The sequence below is a fragment of the Procambarus clarkii genome, chromosome 83 (genome assembly GCF_040958095.1).
Source record: "Procambarus clarkii isolate CNS0578487 chromosome 83, FALCON_Pclarkii_2.0, whole genome shotgun sequence".
NCBI lineage: Eukaryota > Metazoa > Arthropoda > Malacostraca > Decapoda > Cambaridae > Procambarus > Procambarus clarkii.
Window position 1 is genome coordinate 13,981,151 of NC_091232.1, and position 24,768 is coordinate 14,005,918.

The window sequence follows — 24,768 nt, forward strand, 5'->3', positions numbered from 1 at the left end:
CTTTTGTTCCTGCCCAGCGTCGGAGGACGTCGAACAAATGTACAACTTTTAGGAAACAAACATATATATATATATATATATATATATATATATATATATATATATATATATATATATATATATATATATATATATATATATATATATCTTCTGGTCTAGATGTCTTCTGATAATTACTCACATACCAGTTATTAATTATTAGCGTCACGAACATAGAGTCTGGCCAACCCTTGCCGTGGATGCAGGCCGCCACTCCCAACGCTCTGTGTTATACTGACACAAACTACCGGACAAGTTAGCCAACCAGGATAATCGATGAAACAAACTAATCCCAGAGTGTGATTGGCTGGAACAAACCGGGTTAAAGCATCAGACTAAAGTTACTGTCGACGTAAATGGTCAGTGACAATACGATTCTGGTGCAGTAAACTAATTGAAAATATGTGCCAACCAGAAGCCTCCAATAACAACATGATTTTTTACAGCCCTTTTTTAGGGGGCAGAGGACGTGCATGGCCGGACCCGAGTGCTGTAGTGTGACCAACCTGTCCCAGTTTCCACTTCAGGATCATAACCAATCACGGGTTGATAGCGATATAATCAGCTCTCTGAAACAATGATTGCAAAATGAAGGAGACAAATTTATCCAACATGAACTATAAATTCAACACGCAAATCCAAGGGAGTCGTCTGTCAATCAGAACTACCGAGGGAGTCACCTGTCAATCAGAGCTACCGAGGGAGTCGGCTGTCAATCAGAACTACCGAGGGAGTCACCTGTCAATCAGAGCTACCGAGGGAGTCGTCTGTCAATCAGAACTACCGAGGGAGTCACCTGTCAATCAGAGCTACCGAGGGAGTCGGCTGTCAATCAGAACTACCGAGGGAGTCACCTGTCAATCAGAGCTACCGAGGGAGTCGGCTGTCAATCAGAGCTACCGAGGGAGTCACCTGTCAATCAGAGCTACCGAGGGAGTCACCTGTCAATCAGAGCTACCGAGGGAGTCACCTGTCAATCAGAGCTACCGAGGGAGTCGGCTGTCAATCAGAGCTACCGAGGGAGTCACCTGTCAATCAGAGCTACCGAGGGAGTCGGCTGTCAATCAGAGTTACCGAGGGAGTCGCTTGTATATCAGAGCTGCCAAGTGATCTAGCTACTCAGTACATCGTATTTATTACTGTCCGGGATGCACAACAACACCAAACAGCATACAGCAACATGCTGGCAGCATACAGCAACATGCTGGCAGCATACAACAACATGCTGGCAGTATACAGCAACATGCTCTCAGCATACAACAACATGCTGGCAGTATACAGCAACATGCTCTCAGCATACAACAACATGCTGGCAGTATACAGCAACATGCTGGCAGCATACAGCAACATACTAGCAGCATACAGCAACATGCTGGCAGCATACAGCAACATACTGGCAGCATACAGCAACATGCTGGCAGCATACAGCAACATGCTGGCAGCATACAGCAACATACTGGCAGCATACAGCATCATGCTGTAATCAGAACTTGGGTTGAAGCTTCACAGTTCAATACTGTTTCAGTCTGACGTCAAATGGAACCCTTTTGAGGGGAGGTGAGGAGAGAGGATGGAAGGGAAAGGGCGTGGAGAGACGGAGATAGGCAAGGGACGGAGCGAGGAAGGCAGGACTGGCTAGGAAGAAGTGAAGAAGCAGGGGAAGTAAAGAGTAAGCAGGAAGGAAGAGACTTGGGAGTAGACAGGAGATAATGAAGAGGGGGAATGAACCAGAGAATAAGGGTACAAATGGAAGAGGAAGCAGAGAGGAAGAATAAGAGGTGTTCTCGTTACCACGAGCACAAAGTCGTATTTACAAAGGTACAAAGGTAAAGCGACCCCCGTTACCTGCACATTTGTGTATGTTAAACACACGACTGAAAAAATGGATGAATTCGTATCACGTGGTAAATATGCAGAGTGTATAATGACTGATACAAATTAGTGTTTAATATAATAATACAAAAATCTAATTAATAACAATAATATAAATAATTTGTGCTGAAATTTTGTATTAAACTAAGAAATAAAATTAGGAAGATTAAGTATGACAGGATGATGCATGACAGCAAGACTCAGGACGACAGAATAATGTAGGACGGCAGGATGATGAACGACGACAGGATGACGCAGGGCGACAGGATGACGCAGGGCGACAGGATGACGCAGAACGACAGGATGACGCAGCGCGACAGGATGACGCAGGGCAACAGGATGACGCAGGGCGACAGGATGACGCCGGGCGACAGGATGACGCATGACGACAGGATGACGCAGGACGACAGGATGACGCAGGGCGACAGGATGACGCAGGGCGACAGGATGACGCAGGGCGACAGGATGACGCAGGGCGACAGGATGACGCAGAACGACAGGATGACGCAGGACGACAGGATGACGCAGGGCGACAGGATGACGCAGGGCGACAGGATGACGCAGAACGATAGGATGAAGCAGAACGACAAATGTTGTGTTATCTTGGGAATCTTAATATGAACAGAAACAGGAACACGACGTCTACCTGAACCTGGTTTCAGGTAGACCCATGACCATGGTAGACAGGTAGACTATGGGTCTATTACGAAACCTGTTCATTTGTCCTCAATCACGGTGGGTTTGTTTACATTTATTTAACAGTTTACGAGCTCCGAAACACTACGAGGTTATTCTTAATAATAATAACTTTTGATAGCGAAGATTTGATAAACTGCGAAGATTCGTAAATTGTTTAATAAATGTACACAAATCTGCCATTAATTGTTGAAAGATGCACAGGTTTCGTAGGAAAGGGGGATTTTGAGTAACTACATACGCAGCCTCTCATCACAGCGAAGGGTCGTTTGAACCACTAAGTATTAGTCAATCACGGACCTTATGATTTACGCAACCCGTCCTGGACTCAAGTCCATTTCATCCAGCGGTCAACCCCACAGACGCATTCATAAATTTTTACACGCTGTTCATCCAAAACGAGAATTTTCTCAAATATAAATTAATAGTATAATATATTAGCATATTGGGCATATATAGGCATAGGTTAGGTTAGGTTAGGTGTTTAGGTTCTGTTGGAGATTATTTGTATTTGTGGTACAGCCCGTCCTCACACTAGGCTGGTTAAAGCAGCGGCCGTCCTCCCCAGACGCATTCATCAATTTTTAACATACTGTGTATTTAAAATTGGTTTGTTTTCATATATAAATTATTATTATTATATTATTATACATAAAAATTCAATGTATAGTTAGGCGTAGGTTAGGTGTTTAGGTTCTGTTGGCGATTATTTGTATTTGAAGTACGTGGGTGAAGCATTTACAGAATTGTTGTTCGAACAGAAGCCGTGAGCAAAGTACTTGTTCCGGAAGTGTTCGGACGTCATCAGTTGTGAGTCGTGTGTAAACCGTTTTTCATTCATAAACAGGGGGTTTGGCGGGTGCATGGAATCACATTTGCGGCTTTGCTTGGAGGACGGGCTGCAGTCTCTCAATATATAATAATTCGAAAACAATAAGGCCAAGTACCTTAAACTCGGTGCGTAGTGAGCTGGTGGACGTTCCGCGGAGTAACAATTGTCCGGTGCGTCCCCATAAACAGGAGAAAACTGACAAAATTAAAGGCAGAAAAGTAGGGTAAGATTTATTTTTGTATTTACAGAATATGTGTTGAAGAAAAGATCCATGTTCATGTTTACGAAGGAAAAGCACTTGGCACAAACGATCAACCAGTTCTCGGGCTGTGCTCGTCCAAGCTGAGGCCGACCACAGAGACGCATTTATTAACTTTTTACTTTCTGTGAAACCAAAAATGACATCTTCCGGAATATAAATTAAAATTAATTTGTTAAATTAACATAAACCTATAATTTTGTGTATAGTTAGGTCTAGCTACTATCTTGTTTATAGTACGTACATCTAAGCTCGTATATGTCAATGTTTGCAAATGACGGAAATCTAATGTGGAATGCAAAAGCAAAGGAGGATTGTTTATAATTAGCGCATTTATAGCTCTCTCTCTCTCTGTCTCTCTGTCTCTCTCTCTGTCTCTCTCTCTGTCTCTCTCTCTGTCTCTCTCTCTGTCTCTCTCTCTGTCTCTCTCTCTGTCTCTCTCTCTGTCTCTCTCTCTGTCTCTCTCTCTGTCTCTCTCTGTCTCTCTCTCTGTCTCTCTCTCTGTCTCTCTCTCTCTCTCTCTCTCTCTCTCTCTCTCTCTCTCTCTCTCTCTCTCTCTCTCTCTCTCTCTCTCTCTCTCTCTCTCTCTCTCTCTCTCTGTCTCTCTCTCTCTGTCTCTCTCTCTGTCTCTCTCTCTCTGTCTCTCTCTCTGTCTCTCTCTCTCTGTCTCTCTCTCTGTCTCTCTCTCTGTCTCTCTCTCTGTCTCTCTCTCTCTCTCTCTCTCTGTCTCTGTCTCTGTCTCTCTCTCTGTCTCTCTCTCTGTCTCTCTGTCTCTCTCTCTGTCTCTCTGTCTCTCTCTCTGTCTCTCTCTCTCTCTCTCTCTCTCTCTCTCTCTCTCTCTCTCTCTCTCTCTCTCTCTCTCTCTCTCTCTCTCTCTCTCTCTCTCTCTCTCTGTCTCTCTCTCTCTCTCTCTCTCTCTCTCTCTCTGTCTCTCTGTCTCTCTGTCTCTCTCTCTGTCTCTCTCTCTGTCTCTCTCTCTGTCTCTCTCTCTGTCTCTCTCTCTGTCTCTCTCTCTGTCTCTCTCTCTGTCTCTCTCTCTCTGTCTCTCTCTCTCTGTCTCTCTCTCTCTGTCTCTCTCTCTGTCTCTCTCTCTGTCTCTCTCTCTCTGTCTCTCTCTCTCTGTCTCTCTCTCTCTGTCTCTCTCTCTCTGTCTCTCTCTCTGTCTAATTTAGCTGTCAATATGCAAGTGTAATGAATTTTTTTCTGGGATATACCTGCACTGCCTTAAGCTAGTAATTAGCTGATCTCCACTAGTGTTAATCATGCATCCAATAATATAAATTCTGAGCGCTCTTCATGTGCTCAAGGATCTATAAAAAATATGTTCTATGAACTTTTGAATTTTTTTATGGCCGATCGATTGAATGGAAATATTTAATTATTCGCTTGCATCCGATTGTAAATGGGTTTAAAGGGTATAGATCAGTTATGCAACCATATAACTTCAAAGTGACAAAAATCCTCTTTAGCACTTTTCTAGAAGTTTTAATTCACTTTCAAAACATGTGTCATACATGTTAAAACACATATAGCTGCATTAACGTTGCAGGAAAGAGGGAGAGTAAAATTACATAGTTGTTATTGCTCCTCTACTATTCTCATTTTAAGATACACCGCTCTTACTTATTCTGTTTCTGTTTATCCCTGTCTCTGTCTCCCTCTGTTCTTTCCTATCCCTGAGGAGAGCTGACACAATCTTTTTGTCTTTCGCCGCACTGTCATTGGTCGTGTCTCTTGGCCACCTTACCTCACCTCGACACCAGCTGCGCTGGCTGTCTCTCTTGGAAACTTTCCTCGCTTACATACTGGTTTGCTCTCTCTCTCTCTCTCTCTCTCTCTCTCTCTCTCTCTCTCTCTCTCTCTCTCTCTCTCTCTCTCTCTCTCTCTCTCTCTCTCTCTCTCTCTCTCTCTCTCTCTCTCTCTCTCTCTCTCTCTCTCTCTCTCTCTCTCTCTCTCTCTCTCTCTCTCTCTCTCTCTCTCTCTCTTCTCCCCCCCCCTTCCCACGCCTCTCTTTATCCTTTGCTTGCTCTCTCTTGCCTCGTTTGCACTCACAATAAACCTTGACATTTCACAATTTTTATTGTCCACAATATCCCCGCCTGCCCACGCTTGTCCCCACGCTTGCTTACAGCTTCTCACATTCACCCACACCTTCCCACACCTGTATAGCACACTTCCGTTCCCTTGGACGCACACCTGTCTACACATATCCACTCTGTTTCCACCAATCACGTGTAAGCATCGCCTTATAAGCGTACCAGTAGGTTCCTATAACAGCATTCGTGGTCTCACGCTTGTTTAGCCTCTCCAGCGTCACTACACCTGCCTTTGCATGTCTACGCATAATTATGCTTACCTGTACCTCTTCATGCATGCAAATTGACGTCTAAAAATGTTTGCGTTTAATCTGGCCTTAATTAACGTGTGCGTTTGCAATGTATCACGTATGCTAAAGCTGCGTAATAAGTGTGTTTTGAAGCTGGTTAAGACGTATCATTTATACTATCGAGCGATCTCGCTCACATGTCCTCGGTCATCTTGGCACTTTCTCACACTTTTGCTGCCCTCTGATTTTTCCGATTTGTTGATTCGTTCTTCTTCTTCCACTTATAATTATTTGTCCAAGGATCTATACTCTCATTCTCTCTCTCTCTACTTGACGGTAGAGCGACGGTCTCGCTTCATGCAGGTCGGCGTTCAATCTCCAATCGTCCAAGTGGCTGGCTACCGTTCCTTCCACCCGTCCCATAAATCCTTATTTTGGTTGTTGTTGTTTAAGATTTAGCTACTCAGGACGAAGTGTCCATGTAGCACGGGCTATGGTGAGCCCGTAAATTACAAAATTTAATAAATAAATTACTTATTCTGGTCCCTCCAAAGTGCTATATAGTTGTAATGGTTTGATGCTTTCTCCTAATAGTTTCCCTTCTCTTTTCACCTCTGCATCATTGGGGCGTCAATTACTGGGTCCTATTTTAAAATCTTTCTCTTCAATTTATTGTACTTTAATTGCTTCAGATAAACATTTTTCATGAATCTTATAAAACAAAAATAGTAATAATGATTACAGCTTGTTCTAACAGTAATGTCTATTTGACTTAGCTCTCATAAGGGAGCGTAGGTGAGTGCGTGCGAACGTGCTAAATCCGGGAATCCCACGCACCAGGTAAACATACGAGCCACACACTCGCAGGAGTCCTTACGGGCTATTCATGCCCGTGCCACCTCTTGAGTGGCTTAATCTTTATCAATCAGTCAATCGGAAGAGTCGGTGGCCGTCGTTACGGGCTGACTATAGCCCCTGCTACATGGACATTTCGTTGAGTAGCTAAATCTAAAACACCAACAACAACTCTCAGGAGTCTGGGCCATATCCATCAAATGCCTTTTAGCAATCTTTTACAAGCGTTCTTTTTCATTTCGTGATTTGTTAGTCTTGTAATATCAATCAGGCTTGTTATGGATGACTTTTGTCCCTCTAAACCCATGTCTGTCATTATCACTGGTGCCAATTTCGGTGCCTACTGTCGAACCCATTTTTTATATCCGGCTCTCCCAACAACTGCACTTCCACCTGCACCATAGGACTGGTGCAAGGTGCCACTAGTGTACATAATTTGAGAGAGACATCGCTCTTTGTCCAGAGCGTCCAGTATGTCTCTCATGGCACGTGAGTTCTGACCTCCTACTACCTCTCACTCACGAATTTTCTCCATCAATTCCTCTATCCCCTCACTCTCTCCCTGCCCCTTCGGCCCTCACTCTTTGTGAACCTCATTGAAAACCCTCTGCACACATTTACATGCAGATTGCTCTTCTGCCGTCAATTAAAAGCTAATTTAACTCGCTATCTGACAGCATTGGTGCGGTATCTAAAATGTGTCATCAACATTGGGAAAGACGTGTTAGTCTCTGCCATAATGAATCATTTGTGATGAAATGATATAAATTTATTATCCAACAAGTTCTCGTGCTCTGCTTTGAAAGGCATTTTTGGCAGACTTTAATCCACCGCTGATGGTGAAGCTCTTGGCCCCCGCCTTCACTCTACGGGCTCACCATAGCCCGTGCTACTTGGAACTTTGTTCCAGGTAGCGAATCTTTAACAACAACAACAACAACCCCGCCTTCTCCTGCTTTTGTGAAGTTTTAGTAAGTTTGTCAATGCCTTGTGCTTAAATTGTTTTTGGTTTTCTATTTTAATTTATTATAGAGACTTTAAAAGTTCCCGTAACTTTGACACAATTGCAAATGCGAGAACTTGGGATGAACGAAGTTGCCTCCCCTACCCAAAAAATAATATTTTGGATTAAAGTTAATAGGAAAACATTTACTAAATGAGGTTGTCATTCAATTGCCAGCTCGCAGATATACTGGTAAAAGCGTAAAATGGGTGAAGAAAGAGTGAAATGGGTAAATTGTCATCCACATGTCCGGGGAAATAAACATTCTATTATTCAGCCTCACACGCTTAGGGTCCACGGTTCGAGTCTCCTATAGCCCAAATGAATGGAAAATAAATGGATAATTGAAATGGAAGGGGAAACTACAGGGGTGGAGCTGGGGTGGAGAAAATAGAGACATCAAAGTAGATCAGGCAGTACAGAAGAGAGTACTGGCAAAGAGAGATTAAGAAGACAACGTAATAGAGAGAGTTGCAGGGATAAAGGTGAAGTGGAACGAAACAGAGGATGAGATGGACGACGAGGTGAGGCAAAATATGGATAGGAGACGGAACGGGAAGCATAAATGGAATAGGAAGCTACTGCTAACTCTGTAAATAATACAATACCGAAGCATTATGTCTCCCCGGAGCGGCGTGATCAAGAACGGGTTAACTCCTCTCCAACTGTGACCCGAGGTGACCTTTGTGGCGCTCCTCCATACTGGCCCATAAATAAGAAAATTCCAATTCTAGGTTCGCTGTCAGGACCCCATTTCCCCGATCACGATAAGGGGGGAGAAGGGTAGGTGGTGTATTGATGCTATGGTTACGACACCCGCTCTCAGTCCCACAGGGACTTGGGATATGGAGGGGCGAGGGACACCGAGTGTGAGGGACACTAGGACATGGGAGAAGGGAGGAGGGACAAACACAAGCAGATGAGAGGGGCGAGGACATTAGCAGCAAGGAAGGAAGAGCGACACCAACATGAAAGAAGAAAAAATTACATTAGCAGCTGACAGGAGATAGAAGGGGAGGGGAAGGAGGAGGTAGGAGTGTTGAGGGCCTTCAGCATCAATAACAAAACAACGCCCATTACCCAACAGCGTCCATCACTAGACCTCTTCTATCTCGGCCAGCGTCGTCCTCCCCACCCTCCCCAACCCCCACACCCCCTTCCCGGCTACATTTACATTTGCTTAACTGTATATTTTCTAAAACCCATTTAAAAATATATATGCGACAACAGCTTCCAAAGGATGTCTTCTTTTTTTTTCTTCTCGAGACAAGTGTGTAGTAAATATTATTCATGTCGCAGGCAGAAACATAATAGGAATAAGAAAAGGTAATTGTGAGCTTTATATTCCCAGACCGACAACACAATGGTAAATACGGCCATTATTCACATCCCTGGTCCTCCTGCTGCCGTGCTGCCCACCGTGGATGGCAGGAGGACGGGTGGATGGCAGGAGGAGGACGGGTGGATGGCAGGAGGACGGGTGGATGGCAGGAGGACTGGTGGATGGCAGGAGGACGGGTGGATGGCAGGAGGAGGACGGGTGGATGGCAGGAGGACGGGTGGATGGCAGGAGGAGGACGGGTGGATGGCAGGAGGAGGACGGGTGGATGGCAGGAGGAGGACGGGTGGATGGCAGGAGGACGGGTGGATGGCAGGAGGACGGGTGGATGGCAGGAGGAGGACGGGTGGATGGCAGGAGGAGGACGGGTGGATGGCAGGAGGAGGACGGGTGGATGGCAGGAGGAGGACGGGTGGATGGCAGGAGGACGGGTGGATGGCAGGAGGGCGGGTGGATGGCAGGAGGACGGGGTGGATGGCAGGAGGAGGACGGGTGGATGGCAGGAGGAGGACGGGTGGATGGCAGGAGGACGGGTGGATGGCAGGAGGGCGGGTGGATGGCAGGAGGACGGGTGGATGGCAGGAGGACGGGTGGATGGCAGGAGGACGGGTGGATGGCAGGAGGAGGATGGGTGGATGGCAGGAGGGCGGGTGGATGGCAGGAGGACGGGGTGGATGGCAGGATGACGGGTGGATGGCAGGAGGACGGGTGGATGGCAGGAGGACGGGGTGGATGGCAGGAGGACGGGGTGGATGGCAGGAGGACGGGTGGATGGCAGGAGGAGGACGGGTGGATGGCAGGAGGACGGGAGGATGGCAGGAGGACGGGTGGATGGCAGGAGGGCGGGTGGATGGCAGGAGGAGGACTGGTGGATGGCAGGAGGACGGGTGGATGGCAGGAGGACGGGTGGATGGCAGGAGGACGGGGTGGATGGCAGGAGGACGGGGTGGATGGCAGGAGGACGGGGTGGATGGCAGGAGGAGGACGGGTGGATGGCAGGAGGAGGACGGGTGGATGGCAGGAGGACGGGTGGATGGCAGGAGGACGGGTGGATGGCAGGAGGACGGGTGGATGGCAGGAGGACGGGTGGATGGCAGGAGGAGGACGGGTGGATGGCAGGAGGACGGGGTGGATGGCAGGAGGACGGGGTGGATGGCAGGAGGACGGGGTGGATGGCAGGAGGACGGGGTGGATGGCAGGAGGACGGGTGGATGGCAGGAGGAGGACGGGTGGATGGCAGGAGGAGGACGGGTGGATGGCAGGAGGAGGACGGGTGGATGGCAGGAGGAGGACGGGTGGATGGCAGGAGGAGGACGGGTGGATGGCAGGAGGAGGACGGGTGGATGGCAGGAGGAGGACGGGTGGATGGCAGGAGGAGGACGGGTGGATGGCAGGAGGAGGACGGGTGGATGGCAGGAGGACGGGGAGGATAGCAGGAGGACGGGTGGATGGCAGGAGGGCGGGTGGATGGCAGGAGGACGGGAGGATGGCAGGAGGGCGGGTGAATGGCAGAAGGACGGGTGGATGGCAGGAGGACGGGTGGATGGCAGGAGGAGGACGGGTGGATGGCAGGAGGAGGACGGGAGGATGGCAGGAGGGCGGGTGAATGGCAGAAGGACGGGTGGATGGCAGGAGGACGGGTGGATGGCAAGAGGACGGGTGGATGGCAGGAGGACGGGTGGATGGCAGGAGGACGGGTGGATGGCAGGAGGACGGGTGGATGGCAGGAGGATGGGTGGATGGCAGGAGGACGGGTGGATGGCAGGAGGACGGGTGGATGGCAGGAGGACGGGAGGATGGCAGGAGGACGGGTGGATGGCAGGAGGACGGGGTGGATGGCAGGAGGACGGGGTGGATGGCAGGAGGACGGGTGGATGGCAGGAGGACGGGTGGATGGCAGGAGGAGGACGGGTGGATGGCAGGAGGAGGACGGGTGGATGGCAGGAGGAGGACGGGTGGATGGCAGGAGGAGGACGGGTGGATGGCAGGAGGAGGACGGGTGGATGGCAGGAGGAGGACGGGTGGATGGCAGGAGGAGGACGGGTGGATGGCAGGAGGGGGACGGGTGGATGGCAGGAGGAGGACGGGTGGATGGCAGGAGGACGGGAGGATGGCAGGAGGGCGGGTGAATGGCAGAAGGACGGGTGGATGGCAGGAGGACGGGTGGATGGCAGGAGGAGGACGGGTGGATGGCAGGAGGAGGACGGGTGGATGGCAGGAGGGCGGGTGAATGGCAGAAGGACGGGTGGATGGCAGGAGGACGGGAGGATGGCAGGAGGAGGACGGGTGGATGGCAGGAGGACGGGTGGATGGCAGGAGGACGGGTGGATGGCAGGAGGACGGGTGGATGGCAGGAGGACGGGTGGATGGCAGGAGGACGGGGTGGATGGCAGGAGAACGGGGTGGTTGGCAGGAGGAGGACGGGTGGATGGCAGGAGGACGGGTGGATGGCAGGAGGAGGACTTTTGTAAATTTTGCTTTTATTATTTTTCTTCCACAGACGTGGCCATACATTTACAATGCTAACCAAAATATATGCATTTTCTTCAGTCCTTCAAGGACGGGGTTAGAGATCTCTTCAATGATTTATTGAACCCTCAACCACAGAAGATGGTTGTAGTGCTTTTAAAATGCTAATCAACATGCATAAATACATACATTTACGTCTGTCCTGCATAAGACAGTGATCGAGGTATGTTCTTTTACACACATATGATTAATGTCAGTTTTACAAAGATGAAATGTAATTCTGACCAGTTTACACATGCACATATTATATAATATATATCAGATAATAAATCTCTATTTTATATATACTCTGTAAATATATACATACATACATATACATGTCTCTCCAGTTTTGACTGGATAAGATAGCTGCTATAGAAATTAGTGTGTTATTAAGCACTTGGCAATGAAAGGTGATTATGATGCTTTTACACGCTCAAGTTATAGTTACATAACCCACATTGTATGACTGATGCATTACATAGTCAATCTTGGGTACAAGTACAATATATCAAGTGTTCCAGTATTCGGGAAGTATTTACAGAGCTCATCATATCTCAACCCAGGGGAGCGAAAGTCAGTCAATATGGGACATTCTATAATATAATGTTTAAAGGAATGCATGTTTTATCTTTAACAAAGTTGACACATGGTGTATTCGACACTTTTACAAAATTGACACATGGTGTATTCGACACTTTTACAAAGTTGACACATGGTGTATTCGACACTTTCACAAAGTTTACACATGGTGTATTCGACACTTTCACAAGATTTACACATGGTGTATTCGACACTTTCACAAAGTTTACACATGGTGTATACGACATTTGAGTTTTGAGAAAACTGCCAGGTACTTCTATATCCCAAGTGTATTCTGACCACTATTACATCACATTGCTGAGTTCTTGCTGTTAGTTCCAAATGTAAATAAAACAGATTTCAGGATCTTGTGAATTTGTTAGGTCAGTAAGTAGGAGGACGGGTGGATACGAGGAGGAGGAGGACGGATGAGAATAGGAGAATGGATGGCAGAATAGGGATACTAAGAGAAATAGAAGAGAGCTTTGAATTGAGGGAAGGATGCACGACAACAGTGAAAGAGGAATGTCAGGAGAGTGATACAGAGAGAAAGAAAGAGAGAGAGAGAGAGAGAGATAGAGAGAGAGAGAAAGAGAGAGAGAGAGGAATAACGAGGAACACACGTCCAGTAAGCCAGATCGCCCAGAAAAACTAAGATATAAGGAAAGAATACATTTTCCTATACGATATATACCTAGTTACACAAATTGTGAAAGTAAATTCGCCACATTGTTCCTAAACACAAGAAGTATATATGATTATGACTGTGTTTGCACTCCTGTCTAATATTGTTTCTTAATACAGCCCTTCATAGTGAGTATTGAAGTACAGTTATGTACATATTAAGAATGTCTTGCTCGTACCTGTGTGTAAGTACACATAACCAAACTACCTAATCTTATTTACGTCCTTACGGGCTCACTATAGCCCGTGCTACATGGACACCTCGTTCTGAGTAGCTAAATCTAAAACAACAACATCTAATTTAGGCTCATGTACGAAACCAAACCTTCTCATCTAACAGGAAAGCGGCATCAAGGAAATTACAACCTCGAGTTACAACACCGGCGAGCGTAGAATATTTAAAGTAATAATGGGTAAGTGCACTTTAAGGGACGAGGCTGAATGGCAAGGTATTTGCTGGCAGCCGTTCGCATTGGCCGGTAACTCGCTGTATATGTGACATCCACCTCGGGAACAAAGTGAAAAAGGCTGTTTGGTTGTTAAATACGGGAAATGTATGTGATCGGAGAACGGAAAGAAACAGAGTAAGAGAAGAGATATTGATGTGTTAATATCAAATACGAGTTCAAAACTTTTAATAAAATACTAAGGTAATAAAACGAGGTCCTTGAGGGTAAAGGTAATCTCGGTTATTATGATGCGAGAACCGAAGGGTTTAAAATTTTCAGTGTGACCACCGGTGTTTAGTAATGTCCTCTGATAAGATTATGAACACCATTAACAAACACAGGTGTGTGACAGCAAGAGAAAAACAGGAATAAGCTTATTTCGTATAGACCATTGCCAAGATATTTCGACCATCCGATACCCCAAGAATCATCATATTCTTATACGAGTAACATAAAAGGATAGGAAATTGTAGAAGACCAGTTGGCTATTGGAAGCAACTCCTATTTATACGCAGGCAAAGCTATCCATATGTTTGAACTTCGCTTGAAACATTCTAGTATTCTCACATTTATTATATTACCTAGTTTCTTGATTTATGAAACATTACTATTTTAAAAACAGTATTTATTCATTTCTTTATGAATCTAAATTTAATGCTATTTGTGTCTAAATAAAGGATATTGCATCTCAAAATATTATACTGTATAAGGAGATGAAATACAAGTAAGCATGGAATGATGAACTGTTTTAACTATGGATTGGTGTAAGGCCGTCATTAATGAAAAGGATTGCTGCCTCGTTATCTTGAGGTTATCTTGAGATGATTTCGGGGCTTTTTCTAGTGTCCCCACGGCCCGGTCCTCGACCAGGCCTCCACCCCCAGGAAGCAGCCCGTGACAGCTGACTAACTCCCAGGTACCTATTTACTGTTAGGTAACAGGGGCATTTAGGGTGAAAGAAACTTTGCCCATTTGTTTCTGCCTCGTGCGGGAATCGAACCCGCGCCACAGAATTACGAGTCCTGCACGCTATCCACCAGGCTACGAGGCCCCAGCACTGCCTAGTACCGTTGAAGGGCAGTGTCTAACACATAAGAAGGTTGATGTCTGACCAATATGTAACATGTTTTACATATACTGCTGTACGTAATCCTATACCTGCTGTCTCTTAAATATAACTGTACATCGTGACCACTCTCGAAGGCCAAAATGGCGTTGACAGAGACATAAAAACTGTTCAATATGAGAGAATTCCGTACTCTGCAAAACATTTTTTGTACAGCATTTCTGGTTCAGTCAGCTGGAGCTGGCGGTATAATAGATCTGTTGATTGCTGAAGCACTACGGACGCTAATTGTTTTGACGTCCATTATGGTAGAGCCAGAAAAATATGGAATTAAAGTGTTTTATCATGCAGTTTTTTCTAGTGAATAGGAGGTATATACAGATTCGCACATAAAACGTTGTCTACGTTTATCAATATAATTAAATGTTTGAACATTTGTGTTTGTTCATCTGTAATGTTAGTGTTGAGGCGGTGTCAAGAGGGCATCCTTCCCAGAACCCTTTCCTGACGTGTCAGGAAGAGTGCCTCACCCCTACTCAACCCCTAGGAAAAGGCAGGGCAATGAAGGTAGAGTCAATAGGAGCCCGCTCCCTCACCCACACCCCCACCCCAGCCTCCCACAGGTCCAGAGTGTGTGGACCCTGGCGCGCCTCCAACTCTGCTTGTAATTCTCAGATTATACCAACATTTCGCTGAATACAGACTTCGATTTTTTTTACTGCAGGAGAGAATGTTTTAAACATTTATAAAATAAGAATTTGTCACCATGTCTTTTGAATTGAGGATATGCGTGAGTTTGTTGTTGTGAGTTTGGTCGTAGATTTCACGTGTCTGCAAGATTTCTTGTACATTATTGCATAAACCTGGACTTGCAAAGCATGCATACATATATACATACAGATGATCTCCTGCTTAACGAATTAACTATTAAGAGACAGCTTGCATGAAATGCCTTTCATTCTCCGAATGATATTCAATGTCGCTTTATACACACACGTTTCTAGTGATGGAATAGTGAGGAAGCGAATGAGCTAGAAGTGAAGGTAGTTAAGGCAAAATCCATTTACAGTTTAAAAAAAATGTATAATAAGAATCAAAAAGATGTAGAACCATTGACTCACGGTTAAAAAGTTAGGGCCCAGGCGCCAAGGAACCAAAAAATGAGTATTAGTTCATGGATATGAGCCCTAAAGCTCAGATATATCACGTATGACTTGGTATTTCTTCTCAGAATGGCAGAGGTGGAACCAATAACATGGCAGACTCCAAGCTTGGTAGAATCCATGATGCCACAAGCTAGAGGCAGGGACACCAGTATTTGCATATACCCTGTACTATATATGCCCATCCTATATAGCTGAGGCCAGGATAAACCATTCGCATTCCTCGTTCATATTATAGGCGAGTATTTCCTGTTGGTGCTGGAATGGGAGATTGATGGAGAGGGTTTAGAAGGGGATGGACATAAATTCTGGGATGGGGGGGGGGGGGGGAATTAATAGAGGAAAAGTTTGGGAAATTGATGGAAAGGGATGGTGGGGGGTTGCTGAATAGAGTATGGAGGGGTGAGTGAGTTGATGGAGACAATAGAGTAGGGGAAGTTGATAGGGTGTGATGGGAAAATGAGGGAGGAAAGAAGATGGTCTTGGGTTTCACTGGTGGAGGAAAATAGTTGGGATTGACGAGGACAGGTTAGAGCGGATATTAGGGTAAGGTAAGAGGCATCAGAAGGAAGAACGGGGAAATAAATGACGCAAGCAAAAGAACCGGATTGTGTGGCACCGGAAGACTGCCGGAGGCAGGGAGGATTAACGTGGAAGATCGTAGGATTTATTTATAATCATTTGCAAGAGGGATTAATAGTGGAGGAAAAAGGGAAACTGAGTTGAATTGATGGGGTTGGGGGATTATTACGGGAGGGGCAATTAATGGGGATATATAGGTGAGGGGATGAATGGGAAGGGAAGGGGATTGATGGGAAGGAATGATTGCAAAGTGTGGCCTTAAGGATACATGGAATGGACGTGTAGGTGGCAGATGAGGTGGCAATATTGACGGTGAACACTGTGGTGGTGGTGTTGTTGGTGGTGGTGGGACTGGTTGTTGGTGGTGGTGGTGGTGGCACTGGTTGTTGTTGGTGGTGGTGGTGGGACTGGTTGTTGTTGGTGGTGGTGGTGGGACTAGTTGTTGTTGGTGGTGGTGGTGGCACTGGTTGTTTCTGATAGTAGAGGGACTGAGAGTAGTGACGATGTTTGTGATGGTGGTTCATGCGTCCAGAATGACGATGAAGTAGAAGAGACGATGATGGTGGTGATGATATATTAATTAAGTGGAAGTTTATGATCTGATGCAGTAGAATGCTTTGGCATTCTTTTCAACAGCGGAAGCTGCAGCACCGCTCCCAGGGCGCTCCCTCCTGTGTCGCCGGACAATAGAAGACACGGGAAGACACTGTTGTAGGAAGGTTTTCTTTGCGTAGAATGTTACTGTGGACTAAGAGGAGGCGAGGCGGGGCAAGAACGGAGAGTGGAAACAGAACAGAAAGATATTCTGTTCGACACATGCAGAGAGTTTCTCCGGGAGGTAAATTGAGTTTGCAGGCTGAAAGAAAAATGACTTTGCGCTTCAAGAGTTTATGCTCGCACGAGATTTGGAAAAATGCGTGTTCGCTTTTTAATGAAGTTTATTATACATAAGAGAGAGAGGTGAGTGAATCAGCCACCAGAAGGTGTAATGCTGCGCTTAAACTCCTGGTCTTCCTATTTGTTTCATAATTCGTCTTCTTTCCCAATTTCTTTTTAATAATCGGAATATGGATAACCGCTGCTACGAAGGCATGGAATGCTGTCTCATGCTTTCAATCGATACTTTATGTCTCTTTTCATCAAGCACTTGGGTCATGGAACTGATGTAACTTTTACTCTCTTCACTCCAAAGCTTGAAAACGTTCACATTGTGGTGAAGCTGTGGTACAACGAGTGAAGGAGACACGAGCTCAATACATTTCTCGCCACCATCACACTAGTAACTAATGCCACACACTACCACCATCACACTAGAAAACTACGGTCACACACACTACCACCATCAAACTAGTAACTATTGCCACACACTACCACCATCACACTAGAAAACTACGGTCACACACACTACCACCATCAAACTAGTAACTATTGCCACACACTACCACCATCACACTAGTAATCAAGGCCACGCACACTACCACCATCACACTAGTAACTAAGGCTACACACACTACCACCATCATACTAGTAAAGTAAATAAAACAAGTGAACTCGGAGAATGGGCACTAGAAGAAAACCCAGACATAATAGCATTCACAGAAACAAAGCTAACGAAAATCATAAAAAACGCAGTGTTTCCACAGGGCTACTATGTAGTGAGGAAAGAGAGAGAAGGGAGAGGAGGAGGTGGTGTAGCTTTGCTACTAAGAGAAGGTTGGAGTTTCGAAGAGATGGTAATTCAGAACTGCGAAGGTTTCAGTGACTACATATCAGGCACCATAGCAACTGGAGGACAGAAAATTATAGTAGTAGTCATATATAACCCCCCACCGAATGACAGAAGACCCAGACAGGAATATGATAGAAACAACTTGGCCACCATCAATATAATAGAGAGAGCAGCTTCTATGGCTAGCAGGAATAGATCCAGGCTACTAATCATGGGGAGACTTCAACCATGGAAAGATAGATTGGGAGAACAGAGTCTCCCAATCTATCCTCTCTCCGCATGGAGTCTCTGTTCTCCCAATCAAGTTAAGTTAAGGAAGCCCCCTTGGGAATGAGTGATCATAGTGTATTGAGCTTTGAGTACCTGGTTGAGCTAGGAATTATCACCCCCAAAAAAGAGCTGGGAAACAAAGGGCTGGCGTACCGAAAGGGAAACTATGAGGAGATGAATAAATTCCTATGGGATATACATTGGGACACAGAACTCGGAACCAAGTCCGTACAAGACATGATGGACTATGTCACCCAAAAATATCAGGAGGCTGTAAGCAGGTTTGTCTCAGCCCGACAGGAAAAAACAGAGAAGCAAAGGAAGAATCCGTGGTTTAATAGGGAATGTATGAAAGCGAAGGAGCTGAACAAAAGGGCATGGAGGAACTTCCGTAATAACAGAACACCAGAAAGTAGAGAGAGATACCAGAGAACCAGGAACGAGTATGTTAGTGTGAGAAGAGCAGCTGAGAAAAGGTATGAAAATGATATAGCTAATAAAGCCAAGACCGAAACAAAGCTACTACACAGTCACGTCACGAGGAAGACAACAGTGAAGGAACAGGTAATGAAACTTGGGTGGGCGAGGACAGGTACACAGAGAATGACAAAGAGGTGTGTGAAGAACTGAACAAAAGGTTCCAGGAGGTCATTACAATAGAACAGGGAGAAGTCACGGCGCTAGGAGAGGTGGCAGCAAACCAGGTGACCTTGGATAGGTTCGAAATTACAAGAGATGAAGTCAAGAAGCACCTATTGGAGCTGGATGTGAGAAAAGCTGTTGGGCCGGACGGAATCTCACCATGGGTATTAAAAGAGTGTGCAGGTGAACTTTGCTTGCCACTCTCCATAGTGCATAGTAGGTCACTGGAAACGGGAGACCTACCAAATACATGGAAGACTGCTAATGTAGTACCAATATACAAAATGGATGACAGACAAGAGGCACTGAACTACAGGCCAGTGTCCATAACTTGTATACCATGCAAGGTGATGGAGAAGACTGTGAGAAAAAACTTAGTAACACATCTTGAGAGAAGAGACTTCGTGACAACCCATCAACATGGGTTCAGGGAGGGTAAATCTTGCCTTACAGGCTTGATAGAATTCTACGATCAGGTGACAAAGATTAAGCAAGAAAGAGAAGGATGGGCGGACTGCATTTTTTTGGACTGTCGGAAAGCCTTTGACACAGTACCCCATAAAAGGTTGCTGCATAAGCTGGAGAAACAGGCAGGAGTAACTGGTAGGGCGCTCCAGTGGATAAGGGAGTACCTAAGCAATAGGAAGCAGAGAGTTACAGTGAGGGGTGAGACCTCAGAAAGGCGTGAAGTCACCAGTGGAGTCCCACAAGGCTCTGTACTTGGACCTATCCTGTTTCTGTTATACGTAAATGATCTCCCAGAGGGTATAGACTCATTCCTCTCAATGTTTGCTGACGACGCCAAAATTATGAAAAGAATTAAGTCAGAGGAGGACAGCTTGAGGCTTCAAGAAGACCTGGACAAGCTGCAGGAATGGTTGAACAAATGGCTGTTAAGAGTTTAACCCAAGCAAATGTAATGTAATTGTTATAAAATAAATGGTGGGCTTGCTATGGGGAATTGGTACTATTAAGGGGTAAGGGTAGTTAGAAGACAGAGTTATCAAATATGGGAGAGCTAAAAGGCCCGGCCCCCAAAATAAACTATCCACAGTAATAATACTTGCTACTAGACCAAGTCAGTCTAAGGGTTGATCAATACACTCCCACACTGGAAGAAGGGATAAGTTCTAAGGTACTTATTTATTAACCACTTAACAGCCCCCCATATACATTCACACCAATAACAATAATAATAATAACTTTACCACACTACCTTACGTTAAAAGCCTTGGTCCACATAAGCAGGATACAAGGTTTTACACTGAACACAAGCTAGGGTAAAGCTCTACTATTGAATAACTTGAAGTTAGAGTCAGCTTAGGGTAGGGGACCATGTGGTTCCAATGGGACCCCCTTTAGAATAACTAGTACTATAAACTCTAAACACACCTACTACACACAAAATATACTATTCTGCACATAAAACATGAGTATGCCAGACATGCATAATAATGTGCTCAATATGCTTATCTTGAACAAGACACAGAAATAAGGAAACGAAGAGGAAGGGTAGGAGGTTCCTGTCCACACCACGCCAGCTCAGAAAAAGATGGAATCTCTCTCCTTCATCCCCCCAGCTGGCTGCTGCCGGCAGACTGCTCAACTAATCGTACCGCAGCCCTATACCAAGTTTACTCAGGTTTACTTTACCAATGATTAGAAAGTATTAGTAAGCATAGTTGGTGCCTAAGTTATTATTTAATAATCAACCCCCAGCTCAATCTTTAAATGCTCTTTGAGAAACAAGAATAGTCTTACGTCTGGCAGGGAAGATACAAACAAAGACGCATCGAGTTGCGATTTCCTACTCTAACATAGCTTATTTAGTTAAATTTTGATCTCTGGTTTCCACTGAAGAACCCAGGGTCGTAACAGTAATGCAGATAGGGGTAGGAAGCAGGAGACCAGATATAAGGTATCATTTGGGTGATGAAATACTTCAAGAGTCAGAGAGAAAGACCTGGGGGGTTGATATCACGCCAGACCTGTCCCCTGAAGCTCATATCAAGAGGATAACATCAGCAGTATATGCCAGGTTGGCTAACATAAGAACGGCCTTTAGAAACTTGTGTAAGGAATCTTTCAGAACATTATATACCACATATGTCAGACCAATCCTGGAGTATGCGGCTCCAGCATGGAGTCCACATCTAGTCAAGCATAAGACTAAACTGGAAAAGGTTCAAAGGTTTGCCACCAGACTAGTACCCGAGCTGAGAGGTATGAGGTACGAGGAGAGACTACAGGAATTAAACCTCACTTCGTTGGAAGACAGAAGAGTTAGGGGGGACATGATCACCACATTCAAGATTCTCAAGGGAATCGACAGGGTTGATAAAGACAGGCTATTTAACATAAGGGGCACACGCACTAGGGGACACAGGTGGAAACTGAGTGCCCAAATGAGCCACAGAGATATTAGAAAGAACTTTTTTAGTGTCAGAGTGGTTGACAAATAGAATGCATTAGGAAGTGATGTGGTGGAGGCTGACTCCATACTCAGTTTCAAGTGTAGATATGATAGAGCCCAATAGGCTCAGGAACCTGTACACCTGTTGATTGAATTAATAACTATCTACGGGCTCACCATAGCCCGTGTTACTTGGAACTTTTTGTTCCAAGTAGCGAATCTTTAACAACAACATGTTGATTGATGGTTGAGAGGCAGGACCAAAGAGCCAGAGCTCAACCCCCACAAGCACAACTAGGTGAGTACTAGTAACTATTGCCACACACACTACCACCATCACACTAGTAACTAATGCCACACACACTACCACCATCACACTAGTAACTATTGCCACACACACTACCACCATCTCACTAGTAACTATTGCCACACACACTACCACCATCACACTAGTAACTAAGGCCACACACACTACCACCATCACACTAGTAACTAATGCCACACACACTACCACCATCACACTAGTAACTATTGCCACACACACTACCACCATCACACAAGTAACTAATGCCACACACACTACCACCATCTCACTAGTAACTATTGCCACACTCTACCACCATCACACTAGTAACTAAGGCCACACACACTACCACCATCACACTAGTAACTAAGGCCACACACTCTACCACCATCACACTAGTAACTAAGGCCACACACTCTACCACCATCACACTAGTAACTAATGCCACACACACTACCACCATCACACTAGTAACTAAGGCCACACACACTACCACCATCACACTAGTAACTAAGGCCACACACACTACCACCATCACACTAGTAACTAAGGCCACACACTACCACCATCACACTAGTAACTAAGGCCACACACACTACCACCATCACACTAGTAACTAATGCCACACACACTACCACCATCACACTAATGCCACACACACTACCACCATCACACTAATGCCACACACACTACCACCATCACACTAATGCCACACACACTACCACCATCACACTAATGCCACACACACTACCACCATCACACTAATGCCACACACACTACCACCATCACACTAATGCCACACACACTACCACCATCACACTAGTAACTAAGGCCACACACTCTACCACCATCACAGAGGAATGAACTACGAGGAAAGGCTAAAGGAGCTGAACCTCACATCCCTGGAAAACAGAAGAGTAAGCGGAGACATGATAACCACCTACAAAATTCTCAGGGGTATTGACAAGGTGGACAAAGACAAACTCTTCAGCACGGGTGGGACACGAACAAGGGGACACAGGTGGAAACTTAGTACCCAGATGAGCCACAAAGACGTAAGAAAGAATTTTTTCAGTGTCAGAGTAGTTAATAAATGGAATGCACTAGGAAGTGATGTGGTGGAGGCTGACTTCATACACAGTTTCAAATGTAGATATGATAGAGCCCAGTAGGCTCAGGAATCTGTACACCAGTTGATTGACAGTTGAGAGGCGGGACCAAAGAGCCAAAGCTCAACCCCCGCAAGCACAATTAGGTGAGTACTAGTAACTAATTTGTTTGTTGTTAAAGATTCGCTACCTGGAACAAAGTTCCAAGTAGCACGGGCTATGGTGAGCCCGTAGTAGTAACTAAGGCCACACACACTACCACAATTACATAAACCCTCATCAATCACTAATGTAATGTTATTTAGAACAAAATCTTTGGGATAATCTAACTTAAGTGAAGACATCGTTTGAGTTATTAAGGTAATTTAATTTACGTGAGTAGGAGCCAGTTCTAATGAATACTGATGGGAGTAAAAATAGGCTGGTCTTTAGCACCCCAAGTTCGATAATTAGCTGTCCGATGGTTGAACATTTTTAGTTTTGTTTTTAATTTAATTTGGTCATTATACTTAAATTTTATTAATAAGTTTACCCGAATTGGATGGGCACAAACTTCATTATACTTTATTCATAAAGTACTTATTACAATTTTATGAATAAAGTTTGGTGCGAAACCAGGATTTTACGATTGGCCCGATATTGTGATTTCTCTATGAACCATCGACACACACACACACACACACACACACACACACACACACACACACACACACACACACACACACACACACACACACACACCTCCAGCCCACATTTAACCCCCTCACCTTGTGACCCCCTAACACCTTCCCCCATCTCCCTCTTCCCCTCTTCTACCCCAAAACCCCCACCTACCCCCGATTTCCCCCTAACTAATACACCCTCTCTTCCACTCCCAGCACCCATGCTCCATTCTCATCTCAGCCCTCTGCCCTCGGTATCCCTCTCCCCCCAACCTCTCAACCTCTATCTGACTCTCAGTCTCACTCTATTTCTCAACCCCCCTATGCTATTCAGACCCCTAACTTTCAGACCCATTATGCCCTTCCTACCCCCCTAGATGCCCAGACCCCATTCGCCTACCAGGCACTCCCAGGCACCCCCCTAGCACCCCTCCACTCACCCCCACTTGCCCCCCAGACACCCACCAGTTCCCCCCAGACCCCTGGTGAAAGGGGGAACTCTGACACCCGAGTTTCCAAGAAGAGTCTCAAGGTTTGGTACACCAATCCTGATGGGGTAGCCAATAAAGCAGAAGAGATAAAAGAAAGAGTTAGTGAGGCAGACCCAGACATAGTGGCAATAGTGGAAACTAAAATAAATGGCATGATCTCGGATGCAATCTTTCCAGAGGGGTACCAGGTGATAAGAAAAGAAAGGACACAGAGACAGGGAGGAGGAGTGGCACTACTAATAAAGCGGAAATGGAAGTTTGAAGAGCTGGAAAATCCGGGTACCAATGAAAGCACGAGCTTCATACATGGAACTCTGACAGTGGATGGGAAGAAGATTGTAATCTTGATACTCTACAATCCACCACCAAACAGTAGAAGGCCCAGGCAGGAGTACGAGGACAGCAACAAGACATGTATAGATGAACTGCAGAGGGCAGCAACTTTAGCGCATGGAATGAGAGCGAAGCTGCTGGTCATGGGGGACCTAAATCACGGAGAGATAGATTGGGAAACGAGGAATCCCCATGGCGGGGAGGAGACCTGGGGAGCGAAGCTGGTAGACGTTATTGACAGGAATTTCCTAACACAGCATGTGAAAGAAGATACTAGGGAAAGAGGAGGGGATACGCCCAGCCTATTAGATCTCATTTTCACCCAGAATGTAGAAGACATCGAGCAGTTGGAACATGAAATACCACTAGGAGCTAGTGACCATTGTGTCCTAGTCTTTGACTACATGATGGAGCTTAAAATTGTGACCAAAGGACAAGAGGTCCGGGAAAGGAGACTTGATTACAGAAAAGGGGACTACAGAAGGATAAGGGACTACCTGGGAGAAGTGCAGTGGGAGGAAGAACTTAGAGGAAAAACAGTGCAAGGTATGATGAACCAA

General features: G+C 45.7%; 3 protein-coding genes across 3 annotated transcripts; 2 read left to right on the forward strand and 1 right to left on the reverse strand.

Moving 5' to 3' along the window:
- Nucleotides 1-1,219: 1,219 nt before the first annotated feature.
- Nucleotides 1,220-1,522, forward strand: LOC138358395 (uncharacterized). Its single transcript, XM_069316236.1, has one exon. It carries the CDS (start codon nt 1,220-1,222, stop codon nt 1,520-1,522), a length of 303 nt encoding a protein of 100 aa, XP_069172337.1.
- A 620-nt stretch (nt 1,523-2,142) lies between these two features.
- LOC138358396 (U1 small nuclear ribonucleoprotein 70 kDa-like) lies at nt 2,143-2,532 on the forward strand. Its single transcript, XM_069316237.1, has one exon. The coding sequence runs from the start codon at nt 2,143-2,145 to the stop codon at nt 2,530-2,532; it is 390 nt and encodes a 129-aa protein (XP_069172338.1).
- A 6,689-nt stretch (nt 2,533-9,221) lies between these two features.
- Nucleotides 9,222-11,735, reverse strand: LOC138358397 (uncharacterized). Its single transcript, XM_069316238.1, has one exon. The coding sequence runs from the start codon at nt 11,733-11,735 to the stop codon at nt 9,222-9,224; it is 2,514 nt and encodes an 837-aa protein (XP_069172339.1).
- Nucleotides 11,736-24,768: the final 13,033 nt, after the last annotated feature.

Excerpts from the sequence above, each read along its gene's own strand:
- LOC138358396 (XM_069316237.1), top strand. The coding sequence starts at position 2,143 with ATGATGAACGACGACAGGATGACGCAGGGCGACAGGATGACGCAGGGC.
- LOC138358395 (XM_069316236.1), top strand. The coding sequence starts at position 1,220 with ATGCTGGCAGCATACAGCAACATGCTGGCAGCATACAACAACATGCTG.
- LOC138358397 (XM_069316238.1), bottom strand. The coding sequence starts at position 11,735 with ATGTATGGCCACGTCTGTGGAAGAAAAATAATAAAAGCAAAATTTACA.